At 40.3% G+C, this 27,146-nt stretch overlaps 1 protein-coding gene across 1 annotated transcript; it reads left to right on the forward strand.

Moving 5' to 3' along the window:
* Positions 1-27,146, forward strand: kif3ca (kinesin family member 3Ca). The gene is made up of 9 exons (XM_084953030.1): positions 1-1,967; positions 20,528-20,629; positions 20,849-20,971; positions 23,066-23,184; positions 24,465-24,581; positions 24,819-24,927; positions 25,823-25,968; positions 26,332-26,415; positions 26,508-27,146. Exons 1-9 carry the CDS (start codon positions 558-560, stop codon positions 26,575-26,577), a joined length of 2,280 nt encoding a protein of 759 aa, XP_084809156.1. The 5' UTR covers positions 1-557; the 3' UTR covers positions 26,578-27,146.

Below are 27,146 nucleotides of genomic sequence, written 5' to 3' on the forward strand. Positions count from 1 at the left end.
GGTTGAGGGAGGGTGAGGGGGGTGTACAAGAGGGAAGCTCTGTCTCTCCGGACGGACCGAGAGCTGCAAATCCACCTCGGAGCATCTCTGCGCGGAGTACGGGAGGATGCGGACAGCGGTCTGCGGCGGAGCTGCACGCCGAGGACGATATGCGTGTGATGTCTGAACTGATTTGTGTCATTACCGGCGTTGTTGGATCTTTTCTTTTTTCATCGGACTGCAATGGAGCGTCGATCCAAAGCGTGAGAGGTGCTGATCGTCCGTCTGCTTACAGGCTCATTCACGCACAATAAGCCAAGGAAACTGGCTGTTACACACAGTGGCAATTCATCATCTGTATTGGTAAATATCTGTGTCTATGCTATTTGGCACTGTGGCTGTTTTCCATTGTGATATGACCAAGAAGCCATAATGATTTTTTTAAATGAATGATTTAAAGAAACACATGCAGTTAACAGACGGGATATATGCTCATTAAGGACTTCAGAGGGCTTTGTGGACTTAGATAATACACATTTTCCTTTTTTGTTGTTTGCAACGAGTAACAGAAGCCAGTCATGTCAAAGAACAAGAGCAGTGAGTCAGTGAAGGTGGTAGTTCGATGCCGCCCTTTGAACCGGAAAGAGGAGTCCAATGGGCCTGCAGGGGGAATAGTGCAGATGGACCTAAGGCTGGGACAGGTAATCCTCAGAAACCCTCGTGCACCACCAAGCGAGCCCCAGAAAACATTCACATTTGATGCAGTGTATGATGCAAACTCCAAACAGCGAGAGCTGTATGACGAGAGCGTGCGGCCGCTGATAGATTCAGTGCTGGGAGGGTTTAATGGCACCATATTTGCCTATGGGCAGACAGGAACTGGGAAGACATACACCATGCAGGGAGCGTGGCTGGACCCAGAGAGACGAGGTGTGATTCCCAATGCCTTTGACCATATCTTCACACACATCTCCCGCTCCCAATCTGACAAGCAATACCTAGTGCGGGCGTCCTACCTCGAGATCTACCGAGAGGAGGTTCGGGATCTTCTTGACCCCAATCATGGCAATGCTAGAGCCCTGGAGCTCAGAGAAAATCCAGATACTGGTGTGTATGTTCAAGATCTCACATCCTGTGTCTGCAAGAGCATCAAGGAGATCGAGGAGGTGATGAATGTGGGCAATCAGGCGAGGGCGGTTGGGGCAACAGACATGAATGAACATTCGTCCAGGTCCCACGCTTTGTTTTTGATCACTGTGGAGTGCAGTCAGCCTGGGCCAGATGGAAGGAAACATATACGGGTTGGACGCCTTAACTTGGTGGACCTGGCTGGCAGCGAGCGGCAGGCCAAGACCGGTGTCCAGGGCGAGCGCCTGAAAGAGGCCGCCAAGATCAACCTTTCCCTGTCAGCACTGGGAAATGTTATCTCCGCTTTGGCAGATGGGCGCAGCGGACATGTGCCGTACCGGGACTCCAAGCTTACCCGGCTGTTACAGGACTCTTTGGGCGGGAATGCTAAGACTGTTATGGTTGCCACACTTGGCCCGGCCCCTCAGCACTATGACGAGACTCTCACAACCCTTCGGTATGCCAACCGGGCCAAGAACATCCAGAACCAGCCCAGAGTCAACGAGGACCCCAAGGATGCTCTGTTGCGGGAGTTCCAGAGAGAGATTGCTCGCCTCAGGGCCCAGCTCAACCACAGGAAGTGGAGGAGCAAACAGAAGAGTGAGCAGGTGGAGGACGAGAGCTGGGACGGAGACCAGGAGAAAGAGATTGAGGACGAAGAGGACGAGGAGGTCGAGAAGGAGGGAGAGGACTACGTGAAGCTGGAGGAGCAGCGGCTAGAGAGGGAGAAGGAGGCCATTAGAGGAGACCAGGACTTGATTCCTGACGAGAAGCAGAAACTGCTGGGAGAGAAAGAGAGGATGATGGTGGATCTGAGGAAGGAGCAGGAAGCCACAGAACAGCTGACCGCCAAGTACAAGGTGAGTCCAGCCAGGTGGTTTGCTTCTTTTTGTTAAATTCTTCCTGTCTTTCTTTGTTCTTTATTTGCTTGCTTTCTTCTTTTATTCATTCCAGACAAACACACACAAAAGACAAATTGAATAGTACATTCTGAGGCCATAAAGGAACAGAGCAGGAGATAAAACAGTGAAAACAAAAACTAGAAACAAATGGTGAAAAGTGTGGAGAGATGCCAAAAGTCCACAGATGATGTTAGATGGTGCTACACATTGTATTGGTGCAGAAATTCTCTGCATTAAATTAAATAAAAAGTACTAGAAATACAACAAATTTATTGGAAAAGTTAGTGGTTAAAGAATTACAAATCACAAAAAAAGACATTTAATAAAACACTTCCTATTCATTTATTTTGGACTTTAAGATCTATTTTGTTCAAATATACATGTAATTGATCTTTTCTCCCTGATAATGTTAGCAGAAGCTCTTTGATATTGTACAGTGATGATTTCTGAGAGTGGACTGGCGACTTGCCCAGGGTGTATGCCTCAATAACAGCTGGGCTAGGCTCCAGTGTCCCCGTGACTCTTAAGTGGATAAGCGGTTAAGAAAATGCATTGATCGATGATTTAACAGTTTTACGATTTATTTGAATAAATGTTAACCCCTCTTATTGAATGTCATCTTAATGTTTGTTTTAAAGTAGAAGAAAAGAATCCGCTTATTTTAGGTTTGACGTTTTATTCCAGAGGGCCATACTCTCTCAGAAAAAGGACATCTAAAGTCAAACATGACACACATGGTGCTGAAGTATGGTAATCGGTAAATTTGATGGACATGACAGATTGTTTTACAGGCCTGAATATCCAAAGACTCGCTGGAGACACACTTCTTGAGATTCATTGACACAGTGTTGGATTTGATTGATTTTTCTCTGTGGTTGTTGGATTGAGATGGTCTGCGGGCTGATTCGGACTGAGGGTCGTATTTTGCCCACGTCTCCTTTGACCCTTACTCTAATCCCAAATATCATAACTGAAGGCCAAACTCTGACCTTAACATACACTAAAATTTCATCCGAAAGTTTTAACCAAACAAACATCCATTTGCAGCTGTGCTTCAGAGTTAGAACCGGAGTAAATGTGCTAACCCACAGGTGTCGAACTCCAGGCCTTGAGGGCCGGTGTCCTGCAGGTTTTAGATGTGTCCTTGATCCAACACAGCTGATTTAAATGGCTAAATGACCTCCTCAACATGTCTTGAAGTTCTCCAAGGTCTGGTAATGAACTAATCATTTGATTCAGGTGTGTTGACCCAGGGTGAGATCTAAAACGCCGGCTCTCGAGGCCTGGAGTTTTACACCCCTTTGCTAACCTTTACTAAGTGTTCTTATTAGTGGCCCTGTAGTATAGTATATACTTCAGTACATAGTACATTTAGTACATAATTTAGTGTAGTACAAAATTTCCCCTAGGGATCAATAAAATATTCTGATTCTGGTTCTGATTCTGTAGTGTAGCATTTTACACCTTTGCCTAACAAGCAAAGGATCCAGTTCCCTTTGGGGTTGCATCAGGAAGGCCATCTCTTCTTCTACAAATGTCGTCACTACTACTACTACTGGTTTGAGCGTTCTATTAGAGTTAAATTAGATTAACTGAGTAATATATAAAAACATGAATATCAAATGAATTTGTCATTGTATTGTTTTTTTTTAACTAAAGGAACTGATTAAGCCCAGTCTGTTTAATTGCTGCACTATCAGCTTCCTGTATTGCTGTACTCTTCCATAGTTTGTGTTTATTATCCTCAGGTTTGTTTTAAACGTTTACTGCTAATCTGATTGCTTAGAACAATGTATAGAACCAGTGCAGTCAATCATGGTTTGGGTTTAAATACAGTTGTTACCCTCTTTCAAAGCTATTTTTTTTTTTCGGTTGCAACGGTGATGCATACCCTCTAATGTGTCAACACATGTGCTGCACACAGAAACAGGTACTCCTGCTTCCTCCCACAGTCAAAAGACGCATGTTTAGTTAACTGGTGGTTGTGAGTGTGACTGGTTGTCTGTACCCCGCTCCCTTCCTGTCAATGACAGCTCGAATAGGCCGGCAGCCCTTTCATGACCCTGAGTTGGATTGGTGGTTAATTAATGTCTGTCAGATTGTCTGTCAGTGCACAGATACAAATGGGTTGCTTTTTTGTGATTATTTCAATTTTTGTGATGAGACTGAGCTGCTAGGACTCTCATGCTGCTCTGTATGCTGCATTGTAAAAGCTGTTTTGTAGTCTGAGTACACAGTCAGCTTGTTAACGCCTCAATGTGACCTTCAAAGACACAGATTAGTGTACTCATACTCTGCAGTCTGTATTTTGAATGTGCCAGTATGATGGTTTCACTTGAAATACAAACATTTCTACAATTATTTGCTTTGATATTGCTGATTAGACTCCTATAGCTATAGCTGCTGTTACTATAGTCTTTTCCTTCTCAGATTACACTTACTAAACCAGTCAGATCTCTTTAAATCTTCATTTAAGACTATTAATAGCTGTGCATAGATGTGTTTTCCCACATAGCACCCTGTATCCACAGTTTGGTCTGATGTCTCTCATATGTCCTGACAGGCACTGGAGCCACTGAAGCTTAAAATGTCAGCTCTCTCTTTGCTATAATCACACACACGCCATCACACAGCCTGCAATCAAAGACTGAGTCAGAGCCGCATTAATTAGCTGCTCTGATTCATGGGCATATCCAGTCAATAAGTCACTCATGCAGAATGACTGAATGACTCGCTCTATAATACTTTAGCTGCAGTCTCTCGACCATCCAACACGAGACACTGCCAGATCAGCTTACTGATCAGCCCGAGGGCATGGAGTGAGGAGACGAGAGGAGGACAAAGACATTTTCAGTGTTTCTTCTAGGCGAGCAATAGAAGGGCAGTATGATGTAGGTTTGCATTTGAAGGAAAAACCTTTCTCGACTGTTATCAGTTTGTGAGATTCTGTGTATTCTAGGAGTAATATTAATGGTGTGGTTTGAATTTTTGATGTTTCCACTTTCTCTCAGCCTACAAGCGATCCTCTAAAAGCTCTCACAGCAGGGGTGTTAACTTGATGCATTCAGCAGTGGGTTAAAAAATATTCAGTGTAGGCGGAAAGAGAGCAGTAAGAGCGGTAGCAGCAATTGGAGAAGTGTAATAACAGAGAAAGAAAGGGTTTTTACAGATTTACAAAGGTTATAATTATCCCCAAGAATCCAAACAAAACTGATGTGCATGGACAAATTGATCCATTTTGCCTATATGTGGATTTCTTCCATGTAGGCAAAACAGCTAAAGTCAATATATGACAACCCAATAGCCATATTGTTGCAAACATGACTCAAAATCACATAAAAAACATAAAAAGTTGCTAATATATTGGAATACAAGCAAACAATAATTTTGAATAGTTGCTGCCGAACATCGTCGTGCAGTGGTGGCTCTTAAATTAAAGAAAATCTTATTGAGTGAAAGATTTTTTTGAACCAAAGGGTTTGTGTTATTGTCCAGTAAACCATAGACTATATACAGAAGATATGCAAGTGCGCTCACACGCACAGACAGAATGTTGTTAGCACACCCCAACATTTTAGTGCCCTCTATATAGCCACCCCTATGAAAACATTCTGGAGGCACCCCTGCCCTCACAACACAGATCGTCTGCTTCTTTTAGGCATCTCAGTGCATTCCTTCACATGTTTTGGCTTCTGTCACTTCCACAGCTGTTCCGTCCCGTTATTATCTGTTATTGTTGCTCAGGATCACTGTACATTATGGCCATTTCCATCTGAGTTTTTGGAGTGAAACCATTCTTGGATAAGAGGGTGGGGCTAGCTTAATTAGCCATATTATTGTAAATCCATTGCAATGCAATGAAAAGCACCAACAGCACAAAAACAGTCAAGATGTGCAGTTTAGTGACTCAAATTATTGCACATCAAGCCCAAAAGACAGCTAGCAAAAAGGAAACGGTGTAAATGCGTTCTAATATAAATTATCCTATCCATACAGCCCAAGATTTCACCTTGTTGAGTTGCTAATGAAATCTTTTAATGTTTTTTCATGTGGAAAACATCTCAGCGCTTATGCAAATTTGAAGCAGAATGTATTTCCAGAGTTTTATTTCATGGACTCAGCTGCACAAGCTCAAAACGAAAAATCCTTGAAACAGCCAGAGTGCTTATACTCCACTTTTACGAGCAGAGTAAACATGTTCATTTTTGCCTCGTTTCTACTGTTTGGCAGTTTGTGATTGACGGTCTGAGGTGTAGGAAGTCCCACGAGACATAGCCAAATGTATATTTGTCTGCTGATCACAGCACTTTCATTTGAATCTCCGCATGAGGCTTCTCATATTTCTCCTTGTTGTTCTCCAAACAGCCATGAGATGAAATCTGTTTAGTGCTAAATTGTATGAAATTTTCTGTCTTTGTACACAGTTTAGATTGTCATTGGCTCTTTCTGTATGCTTGATGGTGACTGGGTGGTTGCCGAGTGATGAGAATGAGAAACTCCCCTCGGGGAGGAAGATGATTAAGGGTAAGAAGTATTTCCTGCCTTTGATGCATCAGAAAGAAGGAAACCTGATATACCCCACAGCAAACAAGATGAAGGTTAATTTGTTTGCTCCAACGAATGGTAAAATCTAACAGATAACTGTGGCGGTAGATAAAACCTGAAAAAAGAGCTCCATTGTTGTCCAAAAATAGTAAAAAACAAAAAAACATATAAACGACACTGCTCCACTCAGTCACACGGTTTTGTTAATACCATGAGCAGAAACATGAACACTGTTGACAAGTTTTACGCCATCAGTTCATGACTCAATTTAAAAGTAAATTAAATTATGTGACTTTACACCACTAGTTAGTCTAATCTTTTCTCTGCGCTGATCTTGAGAGCTCATGAGGTTACATTAATTTATGATGTAGTTCAGCCCTTGCAGATGTCTCATGCATGGTCACAAAACAAAAATGCTTACAAAACAATAATTTAAAGTTCATTAATATACACCACAGATGGGCTTTTTATTGCTACTCCTGTTAATTTTCATCCAAAGGCATGACTTTTGCGACATCAGGTCTGAACAGTCTCTATAAACACGGGCAGATTGCACAATGTGCCAATGTGAAAATATCCACAATAACACAAAAATCTGTCATGATTCAAGGAAAGATCCGTGCATCCATTTTCTCCAGCTGAGGCTGAGGCTGAGGCGTTCCCAGGTCAGCCGAGCCGAGAGATGTAATCTCCCCAGTTTGTCCTCGGTCTCCCCGGGGGTTCCTCCACACTTAAGGAAAGATATCCCTTTAAAACATATAAAGGATAAACACTCATTTAACTAACAAAAATAGATAATGATTCATCAGTAATTTTTAAAACATTACATAATCCCTCCTTACGCTTTAATTTATTACACTACATTAAATATATCTGGGTTTTAGTTTGACATCTTTTTCAAGGATTTAATTAGTGAAACTGTTCCCCAGATTATTCGGCACTGACAATAACCAGCTCTTTCAGCTGTAAAGCAGCTGAGTGGATGTTATTATAGAGAATAAATATGGTGGTGTTTGTTGTGTTTATGGTTATTGTTTCCAGTAGCTACATCAGATAGAGCAGTCTTTGTATTATTTGCACAAGAGCACAACTCTAATGTTCCCTATCATAGATAAAATGTAGATGATGTTGACCTCTTTATCTAATTTAGTCTCATTAAAATAATAAAAACAAATAAAATAAAATCATAAAAAATATAAATAGAAAATGTTTCTGTTTCTCTAATTTTGTAAAAACTAGAATTTATCATGCATTTGTTTATATGATCACCTTGCTCCTTACCCACCTAAGTACCCTGGCCCAGCTTCCTTTTTATTGGCTGAGGCTGACATTAACCTGCCAATCACAGAAGGTTGCCTGAAGTGTTCTTTTTTTCCCTTCTGCTCTCCAGTTCAATGAGAGACAGGTTACTAGGCAGAGAGACAGAGAGTAAAGGCAACAGACTAGAGATGGAGCAGTGGAAATGTGCTCTGGAATAGCCAATTATAGATAAAATGAGATGGTAATGCAATAGAGTTCCTCTCTGCTTGTGTCTCTGTCTCCCTCGCACACTCTCGTCCGCCCAGTTAAAACACACACAACAAAAAGAAGTAGGTCAGAAACCAGCCTTGTGTTGGGTCAGCTGGTGCTTCTGCAGGGTGCTGTTAGCTAACTGGCCTCCAAGGTACAGCGCTCCATCTGTGGATTGTGCTGTGACGTCGGTGCAACTGTTGTAGAGCTGTTTTGTGCCTTGCTGGAGGTGCTGCCAGGTTTAATTTACGTGGTCATATTTAATGTGTGACATCCTGTTAGGTCTGCAGGTCATGATATGAGGATGTGTGTCCACGTCATGCTCTTGTTTTCACCATTTTCCTCTTCTGCTGGGAGAAAAGCTGAGGTGGGACTGAACTGACAGACTCGCCAAAGGCACGTGAAAAAAATTCAACTTTATGATCTGTCAAAACCACAAGAAATCAGGAAGAAATGGTCTATAAATCTATTTTATTTTCACTTCATTATTCAGTCATGGTTTAATTATGGGCAAGCTGTATATAAGCTTATAATAAAGATAAATGTAGCTTTTGTCCAAATGTGGTAGGACATCAAACTTCCATTCTTTCTACTGGCCAGCAGGAGGCGACTCCTCTGTTTGCTGAAAAACTTGTAGCGGAATAGAAATCTTTGAAAATATGACCCTACTGCTCCCTTGATTTATGACCTCAGTAAACATTCTCAGGAGCAGTTTAAGGTCCAAATCGCTTATTTAAGACATGATGTTATTTTGGTAAATTATGATCATCATTAGAGTCAAAAAGAAGAGTAAGAAAAGGTATGATTTACTGTGGAACTGGCTAGCATCAGCCAGTTAGCACTCATCTTCATGCTTTATAACCAGTCTGCTAGGGTTGTTTTGATGGACTTGGATCTCCACTACAAACGATGATCAGAGTGATCATCAAATGGCTTGACAGTCCAGGCAATTTACCCATTAATGCTCGCACTTCTTCACTCTTTGAAATGCATGTAGGCAGAAGTAATAGTTCATCATCCCAAACGAGAAAACAGGAGTCTGTTGGTTTCATTTTAAATTAGAGGTTAACTTGACTCTGCATTTGTGGTGATGCTAGGTTATCTTCTCTGCTGAACGTTTTTCCACCATCGGTGAGCGACTCTGCTGTGTGTCTGGGTGTGCACAGTGAGACTAAACAACAATTAGTTAGAAGAACAACGGGCATAAATAGAAAGAAAAGGGGAAAAAAGGCGCTTGAGCACTCCCAAAAAGAGTCTAAACTCGCCTATGATAGCCGACCTTTCTCTTTATGCTGGAAGTAAGAAACTTCTTGTCTTCTTTGCTTCACTCTCAGCGAACGCTAAAGGGTTTTTTGGGGTTTGGGTTGAGGCTCAGATGGTTGATTGTAGTATTGGGGCAAGAACCCCCAGCTGCCCTGCAATGTAATGTGACTGTGTGAATTTTTAACTTGGGTGAATTAGGCTGTTAGTAAGAAAGTGTTTTGAGTCCTCAAACAGCGTAGAAAAGCACAGTATAAGTACAAGTCCATTTACGATTTGTGTTCAGGCCACACATTGTGCGGGAGGATAAAGCTACCCTAATAGGTGCATGTAAGCGTATCTTTTATATAGAGACTTTTCTGAGAAGTCATCTGCATGTCCTGGTAGAAAAGCAAGCGTAAAGGTCCCCTGTGAAGGTTTCCTAGAGTGATTTCCAATTAAAAGCATTCAGCTTCATTCAAGAACCAGTCAAATGCAGCTTTGCTCTTGAATATTACACAAAAATCCTGAATACTGAAGTCCAGACCAGAGTCACAAACCTACAGATCTAGTTAGACATGTTGTTTTCATTCACCACTCTATCACAGGGCTAACGCTGTCCTGGTAAAGAGCTGGGTGTGAAGGTGAAGCTGTGTCTGCTACATTAGTGTTTTTTGGATATATATGTGATTATCATTCACTAATTTACCTCGCTTTTAGTCTTTATTCTTTAACCAAGAGACCTGGTTACCCAATTAGTTTTTTAGCCAGTTGGGCAACTCCAAAACTGTTTAAATTCTTTAAAATAAATTAACTTAAAAAGGTTTTTATAACAGTATTCACCCACATTTTATGGGCTTGTTTTATTTGGTACAACAGCCTCTGAAGTGTGAACGGGCACCTGTGCGTCACAGCTGCATCTTTAGTATTTTAACAGGAAGTCATCGCTTTCTGTGGCACTTGAAGTGTCTAAGCTGCTTTGTCACAACAATTAGCCAGATGTGCATATTTGATTGCATGAATTTTGATTATATATCAAATATAGCAAATGACTAAACGTATCATTTATGCCTCGAGTTTAATGTTATCTCGCTTGGCATTAATAGGATATTATCATCAGTGTGTAATGTTATTAAAAATGAGGAATAAAAGTGTTCAGGATGCAGTCTGGTTGCAGACTGGTCTCTAGGACAGGACCTTAGGCGCTCATTGAGTCCTCTTATCATACATCACCTTTCCCTCTAACATTTGTCTGTCATAATGTGTCTAATAAAGTGGCTGTTTTCTCTCCCTTTACCTCCAGTTAGGTTCACATTACTCTGATATTTTTTACCTGCCTAAGCAGAGTGCAGCTTTGGATTCATGCTGTTATGAAACAGTGAGCTGCTGTCGAGAGCTTCATGGCATCATGCAGCAGCTTCTCTTCAGGAGGCTGCTGTGACCGACCCTCATGTGGACTATTCTTAGATCCAGTTTTCTGGGTCAAAACTGCAGAGTCTCTCCTCTACCTACCGCCTCTTTCATCGGTGCTCTCGTAATTTTTTCTGCCCTTCTGGTTTCATGTTTCTGTTAGTTTTTGAAATATATTAAATTTACCTGAACCAGCTTTAAATTGATGTTTTAAAAAAAAGTTCAGGTTGTTTCATCTTCAGAAGAAGCAGTCTCACCTGTAGATAGCATTAAAGATAGACCTTGATGCCACCATTTGTTTGTTCTGTTGAGGCTGAAGATGATTCTTCCATCATCACCATCTTGAAGGTCACTTTTCAGACCAGGAAGCTACAGCCGCCTTTTATACTGTCTGTTGTTTCACCCCACCGGGCATTTAAGCAGCTCTTCTCGAGTCACGATTCTCTCATGTTTATATTTTTTTCTTCTTGCTTCAAATTGGAAATTTAAGGTTTTGCAAGTCTTGTGAACTTTGAGCCTCAGTTAAATCTTTCCTTCTCTTTAGGTTCTTTCTATAGCCTCGTCTTCCCTGAAAAAACCTACTAAAATCCTAACCCATGAACCCATCCTTTCACAACATGTGATGTTCAAAGTAACCTTCAAACTAACATTCATCAAAAACTATTTCCTTTTCCCCCTATAAACAAATATAGTTTATTTCCTCAACACACATACAGTAAGGTAAGTTTCAGACCTCCCCCTTTGATGGATTAGACCTCAGAGCAAGTTAATACAGCAGTGATTATTGCAGACTGTCTCATCTGCTAGTACAGCTGGTAATTTTATGCATGCTGCTTTCTCTGAAAAGCAGCGCTGCAAATTGGACAATTTCACACATCTCCATTGTAAATGTGTGAAATTAAAGAAATCACCACCAGTAACTGCAAATTTAGAGCAAACTGCAGTTTTCGCTTGTGTTAACAGAAAATTTTATTAGCACAGTCTGATCTCAAGAGTGTGAATCCACCAAGTGGAATCTAAGAATAAAAACTTGTCCATGGCAAGATGCCCAGATAAAGTCTATGTTGGGAAACACTGGGCTCTTTCTCTGTTGGCACTCTTGAGCTTTTGATCCCTTTTGTAGGAAACTTAAAATAGACTTTGCATCGTCAGGCATTGCGAGAAACAGTGGAGGACAACCTAGCCCGGAGTAGGATAATAACTGAAACTCGTACCTCGTGCTTATAGTTTGTAACTCAGTTCGCATAAGCGTGAACTAATTTATCCCACTGCAGTTTTCTACTCTGTTCTTTGTTATCACAGGAAATTGATGTGCATTAAGTTTTGTCCTCCATCCTGCCAGCTGAAGTTCAGCCAATCAGAGCGCGTGGTCACCAACAATACCAGTGGCGTCATGGGAACTATAGATACACACATACATGTGCATGCACACACTGTATGTGCATATCAGCTTTCCACAGTATCCGTTTAAGGATCAAAAATTTAAAATTTGCTCTAAAGATGTAGAGCAGAGATGAGCTTGTGCAGTTATCAGCCTCCCACACACACACACACACACACACACACACACACACACACACACACACACACACACACACACACACACAGATACCACACATGCAGCTTTATGGATAGAATAATGGCGTATCCTGTTTGCATAGCTGCCTTCCTGTTAAATTAGAGGAAAGGCCTGAATAGACTTACAGAGGCCTGTGTGTGTGTGTGTGTGTGTGTGTGTGTGTGTGTGTGTGTGTGTGTGTGTGTGTGTGTGTGTGTGTGTGTGTGTGTGTGTGTGTGTGTGTGTGTGTGTGTGGGAGGCTGATAACTGCACAAGCTCATCTCTGCTCTACATCTTTCAGCATGGAAGGCAGCATCACTGAAATATTGATGAACCAACTGTGTGTGTCCATGTGTGTTTTCATGTGTGTCTGTTTGGCTACACGAAGGCGGCATGTGTGTCGCTAGAGAAAACATTCACCGAGACAGAGAAATGTCTGCACATACACATCAAATATTAAATATATGTTATCTCACACGGCACAGAAAGTGAAAATTGGATTTTAAGAGGTACAAGTAATGTAATATTTTGCTAATATGATGTTGTATGAATTCCATAGATATTAAATAATGAATTTAAGCACTTTGAATTAAGCCACATAAAGACATGTTGGGTCAAAATTAGTCCAAAACGTACCTCTACATGCATTTGCTTTATTTTAAAGACAGCAGTTAGCTTATGCTAGTGTCAGTGCATAGTTTTGTGGTTAACACACTTGGTTGGCAGGTGGAAGGTTGCTGGTTTGTTTCTCAAAAACTGAGTTTTGTCAGGAGGTGCATCGGAGGTAAAAACTCCCAAATCAAGCCTGCGGAGCTACCTGCTTTACGGTTGCACCTACTTTTTTTGTAAGCTTTAGTCCCAGTGGTACAAGTATCACTACACACACTCAAATCTTTAAAGACTTTTTAGGCATTTTGAAGTTTTATATTTGCTTTCCAGATATCAGTTAGCGTAGTTAAGAGTAACAGAAAGTAACTAAAACTCGCAAATGAACTTATTATTTAGATAATTTTAGTAGATTTACTAAAGAAGAAACTACAGAAAGCTGAACTAGAGCTTAAGAGAGATCTTGACCCTAGGCAGGAATAAGTCAAGTGAGTTTTATTTATACAGCACATTTGAAAACACACAAATAGACCCAAAGCCCTTTACAGACAGACCAATTTGTAATCCAGCTCTCAAGAACTCGGGCCAAAGCACATCGCTTTCAGGACTGATGTGCTGTCTTTTCTTCAAGCAGCTGCATTTTTCTCAAAATGTTGAAGTCTTGCTTAAATCTTCCTGCAAAAATCTGCTGCAGGTTTGAGCATGAAAGAAATGCCACAGTAAATTTGTTGTACTCCTCTTGATATAAGGTGGCAGGTACATGCTGCACAATTTTACAGCTCAAATATTTTTATCATCACCCTCTTTTCTCCTGATAAAGTATAGATTTAAAAGCTTGGATTGACAGTGTACAGTGTTTTTTTTATCATCTACATTAATATGTATCAACAAATAGGAACCTTTGAGGAAAATTATTGTCAAATATGAATATCTGTATCTTTTATTGTGAAAATGTATGGCCTAAACAGAAAAACAGGTCAAATCACAAAATAAATTTGTATTTGTTTCTACTTGTGTTTGTATTCCAGCAAAATAGACAGATGTTCTGCTGATTGTAAGGCAATTCAATTGTCTTCTTCTTTTTACTTCTCTTTTCTTCTGCGTGTGTGTCTGCCCACTAGGATTTCTGTCTTTCTGCTGCACAGACCTGTTGTCGTCACATTATATTTATAGCCCAGGCTCCCAGCGGGCCCTGGCCTCGCTGTGATTGGCTGGCTGATGCTGATGAGCCAGCTCAATGTGCAACACTTCCCATTCTCTTCACTTTCCCATCAGCAAGTGGATCAGTCACAGCCAGAAGAATCTGAGCAGACACTTATGGGCAGATCATATATCCATAAATAAGTATGCAGGCTGGCACTCATATGCGCTCTCAAATACATTTCTAAATGCTTCAGTTTTCTTCTTCGGCATCCTCCTGCAGACTCCGCTGCTTCCCACAAAGTTTCTTTAAACTTTGCAGTTTCTGGTAATTTTGCTGTGAGATAAACAACCAGCTATCAGCACTGTGATAGCTTGTTACTGCGATTGAAAGCAACCTGTCTCCAAACAATTGCAGTCCAACTTGGATTAACTGCATTCACTTCCAGGCTGATTGGCAAAGCTTTGCTAATTATTGCTGCCCAGTTTATAAACACAGGCAGCCAACACAATGCAATAAATTTGAGTCTGTCTGCACCGATGAGTGCAGCTTGTCTCTTTGCAAAAGGGGACTCGACAGCTGGCATTCTGGTTATATTCATATAGAAAAGCAAGGTCACCCAGTGCCTATGTTATTTTGCAGTTAGACTGCCATTCCTGCAGCAACTATCACACTATCTATAAGCTTCTGGCTGCAAAGTGAATGTAAGAATTTAAGATGAATTTCTATGTAATGTATGTTTGTATTCTCCCAAACAGATTGCACGTAACCAAATAAACCCAATTATAAACTGGGAGCATTGGGAAGTTTCCTTGAAGATGATTTCTGAGTGCAAGTGGTCACAGAACTAAAACTCATTTTGGAAGCAACCATATCAAAGACAATGAAATTACAAGTTTATTGCACACAGTCACATCTGCTGTTTCCCCGAGTGTTGCTGTGGTATAAATTCTGTTAAGGCTTAAAGTGAGACGTGAGTGATGTTTTCTCTTGTTTAGCATTAAATTGTACTGAAAGAGAGTCTACTGTATCGAGCTGCTGTTCAGTTTCTCCAGTATATTTTGCTTAAGCCTTGTTTAGCACTAGCTATTTATGATAAAAGTCATTTATAGTCGTATCTTGTTAGCCAACATAGCATGCTTACATTAACCTTAACTGAGCTGTGTGTTTTTACTTGTACTACTCGTGTTGCAGGGACATAAATCGGAATCTTTTTATATCATCATTTAATTTTAGGACCAAGATTTGACTCAAGATTAGTATAAGGTTAGGTTGTGACTAAGGTTTGGCACATATTGTTATTGATTATGGTTTGGATAAATCATAAAAGGAGTGTAAGTCAAAATGATGTCCTTTAAAGTGATGGAAAGGCTTTGTGTGTGAGACTGAAACCTTGATCTGCCTGGATGTCTGGAAACAGAATCATGACTCCAGTGAGTCGACAGTCATCTGAGTGAAGGTCATTTGGCTTCCACCCTGAGTCATCGTCCTCCCCACGACCTCTTCTTGTTTTCCTGCCTTCTTTGTATCAGCTTTTGTTGCAGCAGCTTTAATCAGAAAAGTTAACTCGAAGATTTAAAAGTCCTTTTAACCATAACCATGACTTTTCTTTCTTAGCGTTTAAATTTATTGAATTTATTTATTGAACATGTATGCAAAGATTGAAAGGTTTGGTCAGAAGATAATGACGGGATTGTTTTGCTTTGTCTTCAAGAGAAGACTTTTGCTTTCAAGTCTCTACGGGTCACCTGTTTGTGACAAAAGTGAAGACAGCATCACCTTTGGTCCCTCTGCGAAGACCCAAAGGAATTTTTCCTCAGGCTAAATCTAATCAGAATAAGTAAAATGCTAACACAAGTCCTTAAAACAACTACACCACAGTCCATTTAATGCCACTAGCACTAAACTCCCCCTGTGTTTGTCATTTGCGATAACGGGCGAGGACTCGTTCACATCGGTTTTGAGTAATTTGAGGTCATTCTTCTTTGCAGAATTGTTTCAATTTAGCCACACTGGAGCGTTATGAGCGAGCCAAACCATCTCAAACTAATTCAAGTTCAGACCTTGACTAGGCCACTCTTAAACATTCTTTTTGTTTCATGAACTCTGACCTTAACTGAGGAAAGTGTGGCCTGGAGTTATTTAGATGGTTCTTTTGCGACCCTCTGGTTGAGTCTTTAATGGCTTCTTGAGGTAATTTTCTTAGGCCGGTCACTCCTGGGAACCTTCACCACTGTTTTCTCCATTTGTGGATAATAGCTCTCACCAGTTTTTACTGGAGTTCTAAAGCCTTAGAAATGGCTTTGTAGCCCTTTCCAGACTGATAGATGTCAGTGACTTTGTTTGTCATCTGTTCTTGAGTTTCTCTGGATTGTGGCATGATGTCTGTCTGACTTTACTTTGTCAGACAGGTTCTATTGAAGTGACTTCTTGATTCAGCAGGTCTGGCAGTAATCAGTCCTGAGTGTGGCTCGTAAAACTGAACTAAAACATGTGGTTAACCACATTGAATTCATCATTAATCATTTAAAAACTGCATTTTAGATTCATTTCTGTCTAGTATTAAAGTTAGTTTGATGATCTGAAACTTAAATGTGACAAAAATGCAAAAGAACTAAAAAATCAGGAAGAGACCAAATACTTTTTCACAGCACTGTAGGTCTTATTGGTAGAAATGCTTTCTTAAGTTCACATAAATGATGCCGCTGCACTGTTTTCTTCATTTTCATCATAACAGCTGATGGAAATATTGTTCTCGTCCCAGTGCGACACTCATTTTTTTCTACGCTTTAAATGTTATTTTGATTTAAGGCTGGAAATCAGTGCAGAAGCTACACTCTTGTTTGCCTGCTTTGTATTTGTATTTAGACTAACCAGCATTTATGCGCAGTATACAGCAACATTGTTGTTGGGTGTAATTGGGGTTTGACACAGTTTTATGAACCCACTGAGGCTCACAGTGGAGCTTTTTATAATCAGCAGACAACAATTCGCCACAAACCCCTCCCCCCCAGCGCCCAATTGTAAAGCGCGCCTTCCGGTGTGAAAAACTCACTTGTATTGGGCTAATAAGCAGAAAACAGGTAGCTTTTGTTACTTAATTATCTGACGGTAACTTCTGAACCCTCTCAAGACCTGCAGCCCTCACCATCCAGTCTCATTAATTTAATCCTTTTCTTTTGTCAGTTACTGCAGTAAACTGAGTTTCAAGTTTTCTGGGAGATTTTAAAAATTGTTAGAAACAAATTAAAGGGATGATTACAATGAACCATTTTAAATGCAGATTATACTGAAAAATATTTATGAATGAGGGCCAGCGTGTGATTAGTCTCTGCCCAGGCATAAAGAGGAACACATTAAACACTTTCATCAGTGCTTGTCACGTGTCTGTACAGAGCGCAGTAATTGCTATTTTTGTCTTGACTTTGTGAATGCAATAACTCGAGAATGAAGTGACGCAGAGTTTTCAAATCCATACCACATGTGCATCTGCTAGGAGACTGAACACTGGTACCAGTATTTTTTTAATTGTTAGTAAGGTGGCTCTAAAATTTGTTGCCACCAGCTGTATTTGTTAAAGTTAAGAAGGCTTAGTGTGTAATTATTGGGAGAGGAGAAGGGTTGCTAATGGAGAGAAATGCTGCCTGGGCAAGTATGTAATATATCAGTGTGAATTGCGGATGAATGAAATGTGCAAGCACCCGTGGGAAGCACTTTGACGGTTCTGGATTTAGATTTAAATGTTTTTGCAATTTTGAATCAAGCTAAAACGTGAGTTTGCTTTACAAGATTAGTGCGTGATGAATGAGACAGACTCAAACTTTGAGTTAAATCCAAAATGTTAAGTGGGTGTTTAAGTCACCGACATTTCACATCGTAAAGAGTGTGTGTGTAAGGGATCCAGCTAGCCTGTCAGGGAGGGCAGACATAGAATGCATGAGAGGGAAAATCCCTGACATGAATCAGCCCTTTAATGAAGCTGAAAGAATATGACAGAACACAAAGCACAGCGAACCGGTCGCTCAGGACACATTCACGCAGCAAACACAAAGACAGCTCAAAACAAAGAGGCTTTCTGTGGAAACCTGCTGCAGACGCATCCCCTCTGAAGGACTCCACTGTCCTCTGCTTGGGTGTGAGAGTGTGTTTTCGTGCTCACCCATACAGCCCATTGGAGAGCGAAAACCATATAGGCTGCACAGAGTTGACACATGCACACACTGTCTTTTTGTAATCTGGAATGTGACCAATGCATTGTCCGTCTGTGGGAGCTTATTTCCGTTTTCCTCTCTTCCTGTATTTCCTTGTTACTTAAATCGTCCTTTAGAGCAGGGAGGCAGATAATGACAAGAACATGTGCAATTTTCATAACTTGAAAATTGCATCACTGTGACTCCAGACCTTTAATCTCTGCAGTAACTAGAAAAGCTGTAATCAGAGGCTCGACATGATATTGAGTTTGGAACAGTCAAGTAAAGACATACATGATACTTGTAACTTACATATTCTCATATAAGAAAAAGTAGAAATTAAATCAATAAAAGTAAGGAGGGCAAGGAAAGGAGCAGGAAGTAAAACCAAAAGAAGACACAAGAGAAAAAAACCTTCAAAGTAAAATAAGAAGTAACTAAAAGACATAACTGAAGCTGCGACATGAAGAATACACTGTAGTAAAAATAACACCAGAGACCGGGGAGCACCGACTCCTGGATCAACTAGGAACAACAACAAAAACTACAGAATACCAGGGCCATGACACTGTCCCTGTACAAACGTTACAACAAAGCAGTGTGCAGGCATTATTAATTATTGTTGGTTAAGATCAAAGCTTAAGAGATCAACAGAGCTATTACAATGAATCCTAATGGGGGGTATGAGTATGTGCACAAAATATCAAGTCCATCCATCTGTGGTTGAAAAACTAGATCTGACGTATTCATGCTTTGCATTGCATTCTGGCATTTGCACAATATTGAACTAAAATGAAGACAGATTTGGCATGTTCACCTTATTTCTTGTCTCAAAGGCTTTCACAGGTCTGCAAACGAGTCACTGTGGTTGTTTGGGTTGGAAGCAAGACTTCACAAGAAGCGCTAGTCTGACTGGGAGAAGCTCAATACGTGTGCAATTGTAGGAGGACATGTAACCATCAGTGGCACTAGAGGATAGTCAAAGTCAAAGTCAGCTTTATTGTCAAAAACCATATCTTACACAGCGTGTGCTTTCTTGGCCAGGTAACCCCTGAAAAGGACATGTTAATCTCAATGAATACATTAAAGTGGTTATCGCTTATCATTACCTTTAGAAAATCAACAACAAGAAGGTGACAACATATTTTACACTGTAACTTTGCACTGCTTTACTTTGACACGGTTTGTGATTCTGCAGAGTTTCAGCAGGGCTCAGCTTGTTGTCGCGTGTCGTCATGTCGATGCTAAGCTGCCAGCGTCCGTCTGCCTCTTCAGCACAAAGTCTGCACTGACGAACACGCACAAAGACCCAATTGTTTAATGTCCAGATGAACTTATTTTGACCTCGCAGAGGTTCAAAAGCAAAGAAGTAAAACTCTCTAGTTCTTCTTTTCCATTAGCGTTCAATTTTTGTCAGCGAGGGTTGACGTCAGCTGAAATTTCTATATTAAGCCTTTGATTTATATTAATAACAGGGGTTTTATACCTCCTAATATACACTATTGTGTTGTGTTGTATTGTTTGGGCAAATGTTAAAAGAGCATCACAAAAGAAATAATAAGGAAAACACAAATGTACTGTGATCCAGTTAGTATCAATTTACAGCAGGCAATTAACATAATTGGTAGTTGGCATTAGCTGTTACTGAGTATAAACAGTGATCTAGAGGCACATTAAATGCTGCTTAAATGTAAGCTTCTTACTCCTTTTGAACACATTATTTATCCATCCTCTTCCGCTTATCTTTATCAGTGTCGCAGGGGGTTTGAGCAACTTTCAGCCACCATAGGGAGGGAGGAAAAGTACACCCTGGAAATTTTACTAGTTGTCACCAAGCCAACACATAGAGACAGTGAATCATTTACCTTCAAATTCACACCTATGATTTAGATTAACCTATGGAAACTGTGGGAGAAAGCTGGAGTACCTGGAGAGAACAGACGGAGAACATGCAAACTCCACACTGAAAGGCTTCAAATGGTGGTGTTGAACTCAGGACCTTCTTGCTATGAGGCAACAGTGCTAACCGCCACCCTGCTGTATTTATAGTAATAAATACACACTATTTTCCTTTGGCTTTTATGAACTGTGTGTCCAGAAATTCATTTGAGGATGTTTTCCTAATGATGTTTAATAGCAAAAACTGTTTTTCCACTTTCATTTTTAACAGTGTGCTTGTTTAAACTTTAGCTGTTTAGTTACTTTTTGATGTGACATTAAATACAGAACCCTGCAGGATGTGTGGCATTTGACGGAGAATATAAAGCATATAATAAAGTAGCTTCAGAAATATTAATCAAAATGTTGTTTGTTTTTTCAGGCGATGGAGAGCAAGCTGCTGGTCGGTGGAAAGAACATCATAGATCACACCAATGAGCAGCAGAAGATGCTGGAGATAAAAAGGCAGGAGATAGCAGAGCAGGTAAAGCGGTTTTTTTGCAGTAGTACACTAATTTACTCAGTACAGCTGCACAGTTCATACTTCAGGCATACATTTAAAACCTTAGGAGAAATATTTTCTGCAGCAGTTTGTTTAACATTTACAGTAATTAGTGTTTTCTGCAGCCTGGATTGATAAAAACACTCCAGAGCTGAGGGGAATCCACAAAAGAACAGGGTGATATTTGCATTCTGCTTTCAGACGCGTAAGGAGCGCGAGATCCAGCAGCAAGTGTTGATTCAGGATGAAGAGACGCTGGAACTGAGAGAGACTTTCACTTCTCTGCAGCAGGAGGTTGAAGCCAAGACAAAGAAACTCAAGAAGGTAAAATATCCCGATGATGCAGAAAAAAATCTGATGCACACAAGTAGAAATACAGTAGATATCCTCATTTCTACTCTCGCACACACTTTTGCAAAAGAGGTAATAGACATAGCAGTATAGGTGTGTTTTAACGTGCACACACTTACAGACCTTCCCTTTTTGTTCCTAATGTGAGAATGTCCCTCTTTACCCCCTTCTTTCCCTTTGACCTTTGACCTGGATCACAAATGACCCCTTGACTTGGACACTCGCTTCGTTCGGACACACACTTAAATCTCAGTACCTCAAGGTTTGTCCTGCCGTCCCTTTCCCTCCCTCCCTCCCTCCTTATCTGCCGTTTTACGTATTCACGCTTTCTGCACTAACCTCAGTCTTCCTTCACTTAATGGTCAGTTTGCTCCAAATCCCCCAGTAACTCACTAAACCTCTCCCTCACCAGTGCAAACACCGAACCTATTACATCCTTCCCCTCTCTTTCCGCGTCCCTATCTCGCTGCACGGACGCGACCAGCAGGACTAACACCGTGCGGCCCGTTGTGCGAGGGCGGGCGACAATGTAACTAATGATCCTTTGCTGATCTTTGCTGCCCTGATTCCCAAACGTGGGTCCATCTACTCCTCTCACACTGCATGATGCCGTCAGTCTGAAGAAAAGAGGGGGTGTTTTTCACGCTGTGCATTCAAAACTCAGTGGGCAGTCTGTAAAGTTCAGTGACTACAAAAATATCACTGACACCTTGTTTGCTGGAAAAGAAAAAAAAAACACTACTGCAGAACTCTATTTCTCAAAATAGCCAATGATAATTTTTTTTCCTTCCAAAGTCATTATTTAATGATCAACTGAGAAGTTGATCATGTTAACTGTTAAGTTGGAGGAATGATTGTAGCTAATGTAAAAAAAAAGAAAAAAAGATTGCCACGGTTACCTGTAGTTTTTCATGTTTGTCTACAAATACTCGCTGATACTCACCCAGCAGTAGTAAAACTTGAAAAAGTAAAAAAGTTTGCCTTTTTAAAAATGCTGGCTGTAGCGTTGAGGCACAGCTTTTATTTTGAAGGTGAACGTTCTCCATGTTCTTAATTTAACTGCAGCTTGGAGAGTAGCTGGACAGTGCTGTCACTGCTGTTCAAACAGTAGCAATATGCTAGCGACCTGAGCATTCACTGGATGGGGAATACACATTTTTCCTTAGGAACATGTGTCACAGTTTGTTGTGTTAACTGAAGCAATTCACTGAAATTAAATTAATTTCAAGCTTAAAGAGATTTTCAGGGACAAAAGGACATATTATCATGGTTTAGCAGAGAGGTGGAAGCAACTGCATACAAGTGCATGACATAAAGCAAAGAGCAAGCTTTACTCCAAAGCTGATAAGTCAACAAAACTAAATGATAAAAGGTGAAACCAAGTTAGCACTGAAGCAAAAAGGCTCGAGGAACAGCAGGAAAAACAAACTTCCGGGGATATTACAGCTAACACTAAAAATCAGGATGGAGACTGGGAAAGACAGAAACACTGCAAAACCAACAGGAACCAGAATTCAGTGATAAAAGCACTTTTAGCCACATTTTTTCTTAGCATAAGAAGAGAGTGAGAGTTCCTTTCTGTAATGTAACATTAAGGCCTCAGCTTGGAAGTCTAAATTTAACTGTCAAATCCAATTTCTGGCGGTTTTAAAAGGGATTTAAAATTTTAAGCTAGCATCTGTGAAAATCTGTCCTAAAATGGAGATTTGCCCCAGATGCTTCTCATTGATTTGACTTTTTTTTTTTTTTGGGGGGGGGGGGTTGCTCTCCGTGTCCAAGCTGCAGAGCCTGCAGTGTCATGATTCACAGCTGAAGTCAGGATTCGCCTTTATGTTTGAAGCCTCGGGTGAAGTCAAAGAATGAACAGTGTGAAATCTCAGGAGGAACCAGGAGGAGGAATTAGAGGAGGAGAGCTCCCATTGGCTGGCCTGTTCACCAGACACCAGCGCCTCCAGTGCTGTTGCTATGGGCAACCGAGCTGCAGCAAGTTGTAGACCAGTCCATCTTCACTGGGAACCTCAGGCCTGATTGCTCCTCTCGCTTGCTTGTCTTTGTCGTTTCTTCCAGCTGTACGCCAAGCTCCAGGCAATCAAAGTAGAGATCAAGGACGTGAACGACGAGCACGTGAGGAGCAGACAGGAGCTCGAGCAAACTCAGAACGAGCTCACCAGAGAGCTCAAGTTCAAGTGAGTCAACCACAAATCACAAAGAGTGCTCAAAAATCGCCACATACAGTACGGGATTCTTCAAAGCAATACGCCCCATTTAAAGATCAAACATAAGGCCAGGGGGCCAGCATTGGCCTGGCAAAGACCCCATTCTGGTCCGCAGGACGGCTTTAGAAAATATGATAGAGGGCATGCATTTTTGGGCTTTTAAATTTTACATCTTTTCCTGCTAATAAAGACTTCACAGTCACTCATAATACACCAAAATAGTTAAGTAATAGATAAACAATTAAATGACAGAAAAGTTCCTGTTTTTTACTCTCCAATATGAAAATTTTGGTTAAAAAACAAAAAGAAAATTTTCATCCATCATCAAAAAAAAAACCTAACTAACTACAGGACAGTAATTGTATACATGTATCATGTAGAAATTGCACCTCTTTATCTTATGTTAAAAATATCTCAGGGATTAAATGTATAATTAAACATCTTTAGAGTGATAGAAATGGCAGTTTCACTCGTCTCACCATCAAAATGGGCTGTATGTGGCCATTGATGTCAAATGTGACATCCCTCATTTAAATAGTTACTTCCTTTGCAGACTGAGTATTTACACTAAAGAAAAAATTGTGTTAGGCTTTTACCGGTTGTCTTTTATTCTATGCAAAAGTACGGCTGCAAGGTAAGCAGTTAAAAAATGCTTTTACTTGAAATCTGTTCTTGCAGAGGTAGGGGTTTTTTTTTTTTGCCAAACTCAGTACTTTTACAGTTTTGTTAACAGTTTTTTTCTTCTTTTTGTTTGCTCCCCTGCTGCGTAAACCTTTCTTCATTGTCAGAAGTCTACATGTCTCATTATGCTTTCCAAAAAGAGCCCTGCTAGCAGCTGTGATAGCCAGATGCTCTTTCTTCTTTTCCTTTTTTAAAATTTCTCTAAGCAGTGAAAGTGCTTTGTAATAGTATTGTAATAAGACCATAAAATATTTGTTAATCTTTTCTTTTAAACTTGTTTTTGTGCAGCCAGTTAAATAGCTAAGTTATGTTGATTTGAAGAAACAGCTAAACCTATAAAAAAAAGCTTCTAATCAAGAGTTCATTTATCAGTAGGTTTAGTGTTTATGAGTAAAAAAGACTTTACAAATTCAAAGAAAATAATTTTTTCTGTTTAAAATGTGAAAAGTATACAAATAAACCCCTAAAATCTTACTCATAGTGCATTTGCTATTACAACCATATGACTCCAGACTTGTATATGATATAAACCATTACTTCTTGCATCACTCTGTGTTGTGAACACGCAGGTATCTGATCATAGAGAACTTCATCCCGCCCGAGGAGAAGAATAAGATAATGAACAGGCTGGTCTTTGACCCTGAGGAAGACCAGTGGAAGTTCCAGTCACTTGTTCCTGCTGAAAGGTCAGCGTCTGTTTTCGATGTAAAAGAATAAACTCTTAAATTTAGTCAGGCTTTAGTTTTGATCTCTGGGCGCCGTGCGTCATATGCTTATCTCTTCTTCTCGTCTTCTTCCGCTGCTGTTTGAGTGGCATCCTCCTTTTTTTCTTCTTTTAGATGGTTTTGTTTTTGGCGTTTTGAGAATTGATTCCAGATTGGGTTTTTGTGTATCTCATTGATCCCGACTTTTCTTCCGTTCAGTAAATCCTCGCAGATGAAGAAAAGGCCAGCATCTGCAGTCGGATACAAACGACCCATCAGCCAGTATGCCAGGGTTGCCATAGCAATGGGAGGTCATTCCAGATACAGGGTAAGTGTCTGTGTGTGTGATGACTTGACGTCCTTTTGAGGACATAAAACAAGCCCACAAATATAAATCATTCAATTTTAATGTAAAGAAGTATGTTTTTTTTTTTGTTTTTTTTCATAAATCTTTATTCTGAATGTTATTTAATTAATTATGTAAATTTTTTATTTCCATTGTAGGTCAGTCAGTTTATATTCAGTTTAATTTGTCCTTTTGGATCCTGAAAGACTAAATATCAGTTTTTCAGTTTGAAAGATTTCAGGCATGATTTACTCTTATGGTTTTGACCATTTACTAGTAATGGTATTTTTTTACCATCTGTCAAAGTCAAAGTCAGACTTAAGACTCATTGAAATATAAAAACCAACACTAAACATGAACAATAAAAAACATACTGGAATCTTAAGGCACTGGAAATTGAAGGAACTAGAAACCAAGTGGCAAAAATATGATGTAAATCTCAGGATCATGACATTACTTTTTTTTGTTGCTTTGCTCATAAAAAACCCTTAACTATAAAAATGCACCATACTTTATTAAAGCATTTGCTATGAAATTGATGGACTCAGCTTTTACTAGAGTAACACAGCATTCAGTAAAAGTGACCGAGAGCTACTTAGCCATTAAATGAACCTCCCAGCAAGTAGTTTTTGTGCTGATGTTAATGCCAGAGCAGCTTTCTCTGCAGTTAAGTACTGACTTGTTGCAGTGGGGGCATCCTATTAAAGTACCATGGTCAAAGTCTCTTTGCAATAACAAATGTTTATAAAGGCAGATTGAACGGCTAGTTTCTTGATTTTATACACCTGTTGTTAAGGGGCTGAAAACACTTTTTTTCAATACTTTGATCCATATAATGTGTTACTAACTGTAGGTAATGTTTTCTTAATGTGTTCAGGCTGAGAACATCATGTTTCTGGAGCTGGACATGACTCCTCCAAACACCGCCTCAGTCGATCGCTCGAAGGATGGAGAACCGAACCAAAGTCCCTCGGTGGACAGCTCGCCCACCAAGGAGAAAGGCATTCGAAAGTCCCAGTCTTGGTGAGGTCAAATTAACGCAGCCTCTTCTCATATAAATAAAACAGATGTTGTCTTTCTTTATTGGCATACACTTACTGCACGCTGCTGCTGCTCAGATGTTTCTACATCTGGAAATAGAGCTGAGAATACTTTGTCATTTTTGTGTTTGAAACCCGCTTCCACTGTTCAGCCTGTGCATGTGACCTGTGAACTGTAAATGGTTTAGCATCAGAGCATCTCTACAGTAAATGGGATTATTCAGGATTAGCCACACCCTCTTGCCCTAATCTGATGGTTTATCTGTCATTTTCTCAGCTGCATAATCTCAATAATCTGTGATTGTACATATTATACATATAATATACAACTTTTTTGTTTTTTCAGGTGTCAGACTCCAAAATCCATGACTTCCTCCTCTTCTAATGTGTCCTTGGCAGCATGTCACGCTGCCACACCCGCAGCGGCACAGTAAAGCTTTAATGAAGAGAGCTTTTTTTTATTGCCATTATTATTATTATTATTTATTTGATCTCTCAACATCAACTTCCTCTTTTGGCCAGTGGCCGCCTTACAGACTTCTCAGTGAGGCCCACAGCTGGGACACAAACACACCACCACCACCTCTGCTGAAAGCTGACAGACTACATGGAAATGATCTTCTGGCAGGAAACTAAATGACCATATGAACCTCAGAAACTCTGTATAAATCAGTTCCTCCAGTTCCTCCTCCGGCAGAGCCCTTTCCTCTTTTGCATGTCAGATCATCTCTGAAAACAGCTGGCTGCAGTGCTAAACTGCCCAGACTGTTGTGTGTGTGTGTGTGTCTGTGTGTTTGTGTGTGTCTGTTGTGTACAAAGCGCCGTATGATTGCCTGTTTGTGTTTCTAGTCGTGACCACTGCAGATTTAAAGGTGAAGGTTTCATGTATTCTGGATTTTTCAAAGCAGGTTTGGTCTGTTTTCTATGTAGAAGTTGGACTTCATCGTCAGAGCGTTTATGTCAGTGTTGGCTTTTGGAAATGAGTACACACAAAAAAATAAGAATATATGATGTGTACTGTTGTCGGTCAGACGAGGTGCTCAAGACCTGAATGATGACCGTTGTCATTCCTGTTGCCTCCCATCATTTATCTGTCCCCCTGCAGTGTCTAATTTAAATGAAATGTCTTAAAAACTAATGTAATTAAAATGAAGAACACGA

The sequence above is a fragment of the Perissodus microlepis genome, chromosome 15 (assembly GCF_051167445.1).
Source record: "Perissodus microlepis isolate ML-2025 ecotype Zambia chromosome 15, ASM5116744v1, whole genome shotgun sequence".
Lineage (NCBI taxonomy): Eukaryota > Metazoa > Chordata > Actinopteri > Cichliformes > Cichlidae > Perissodus > Perissodus microlepis.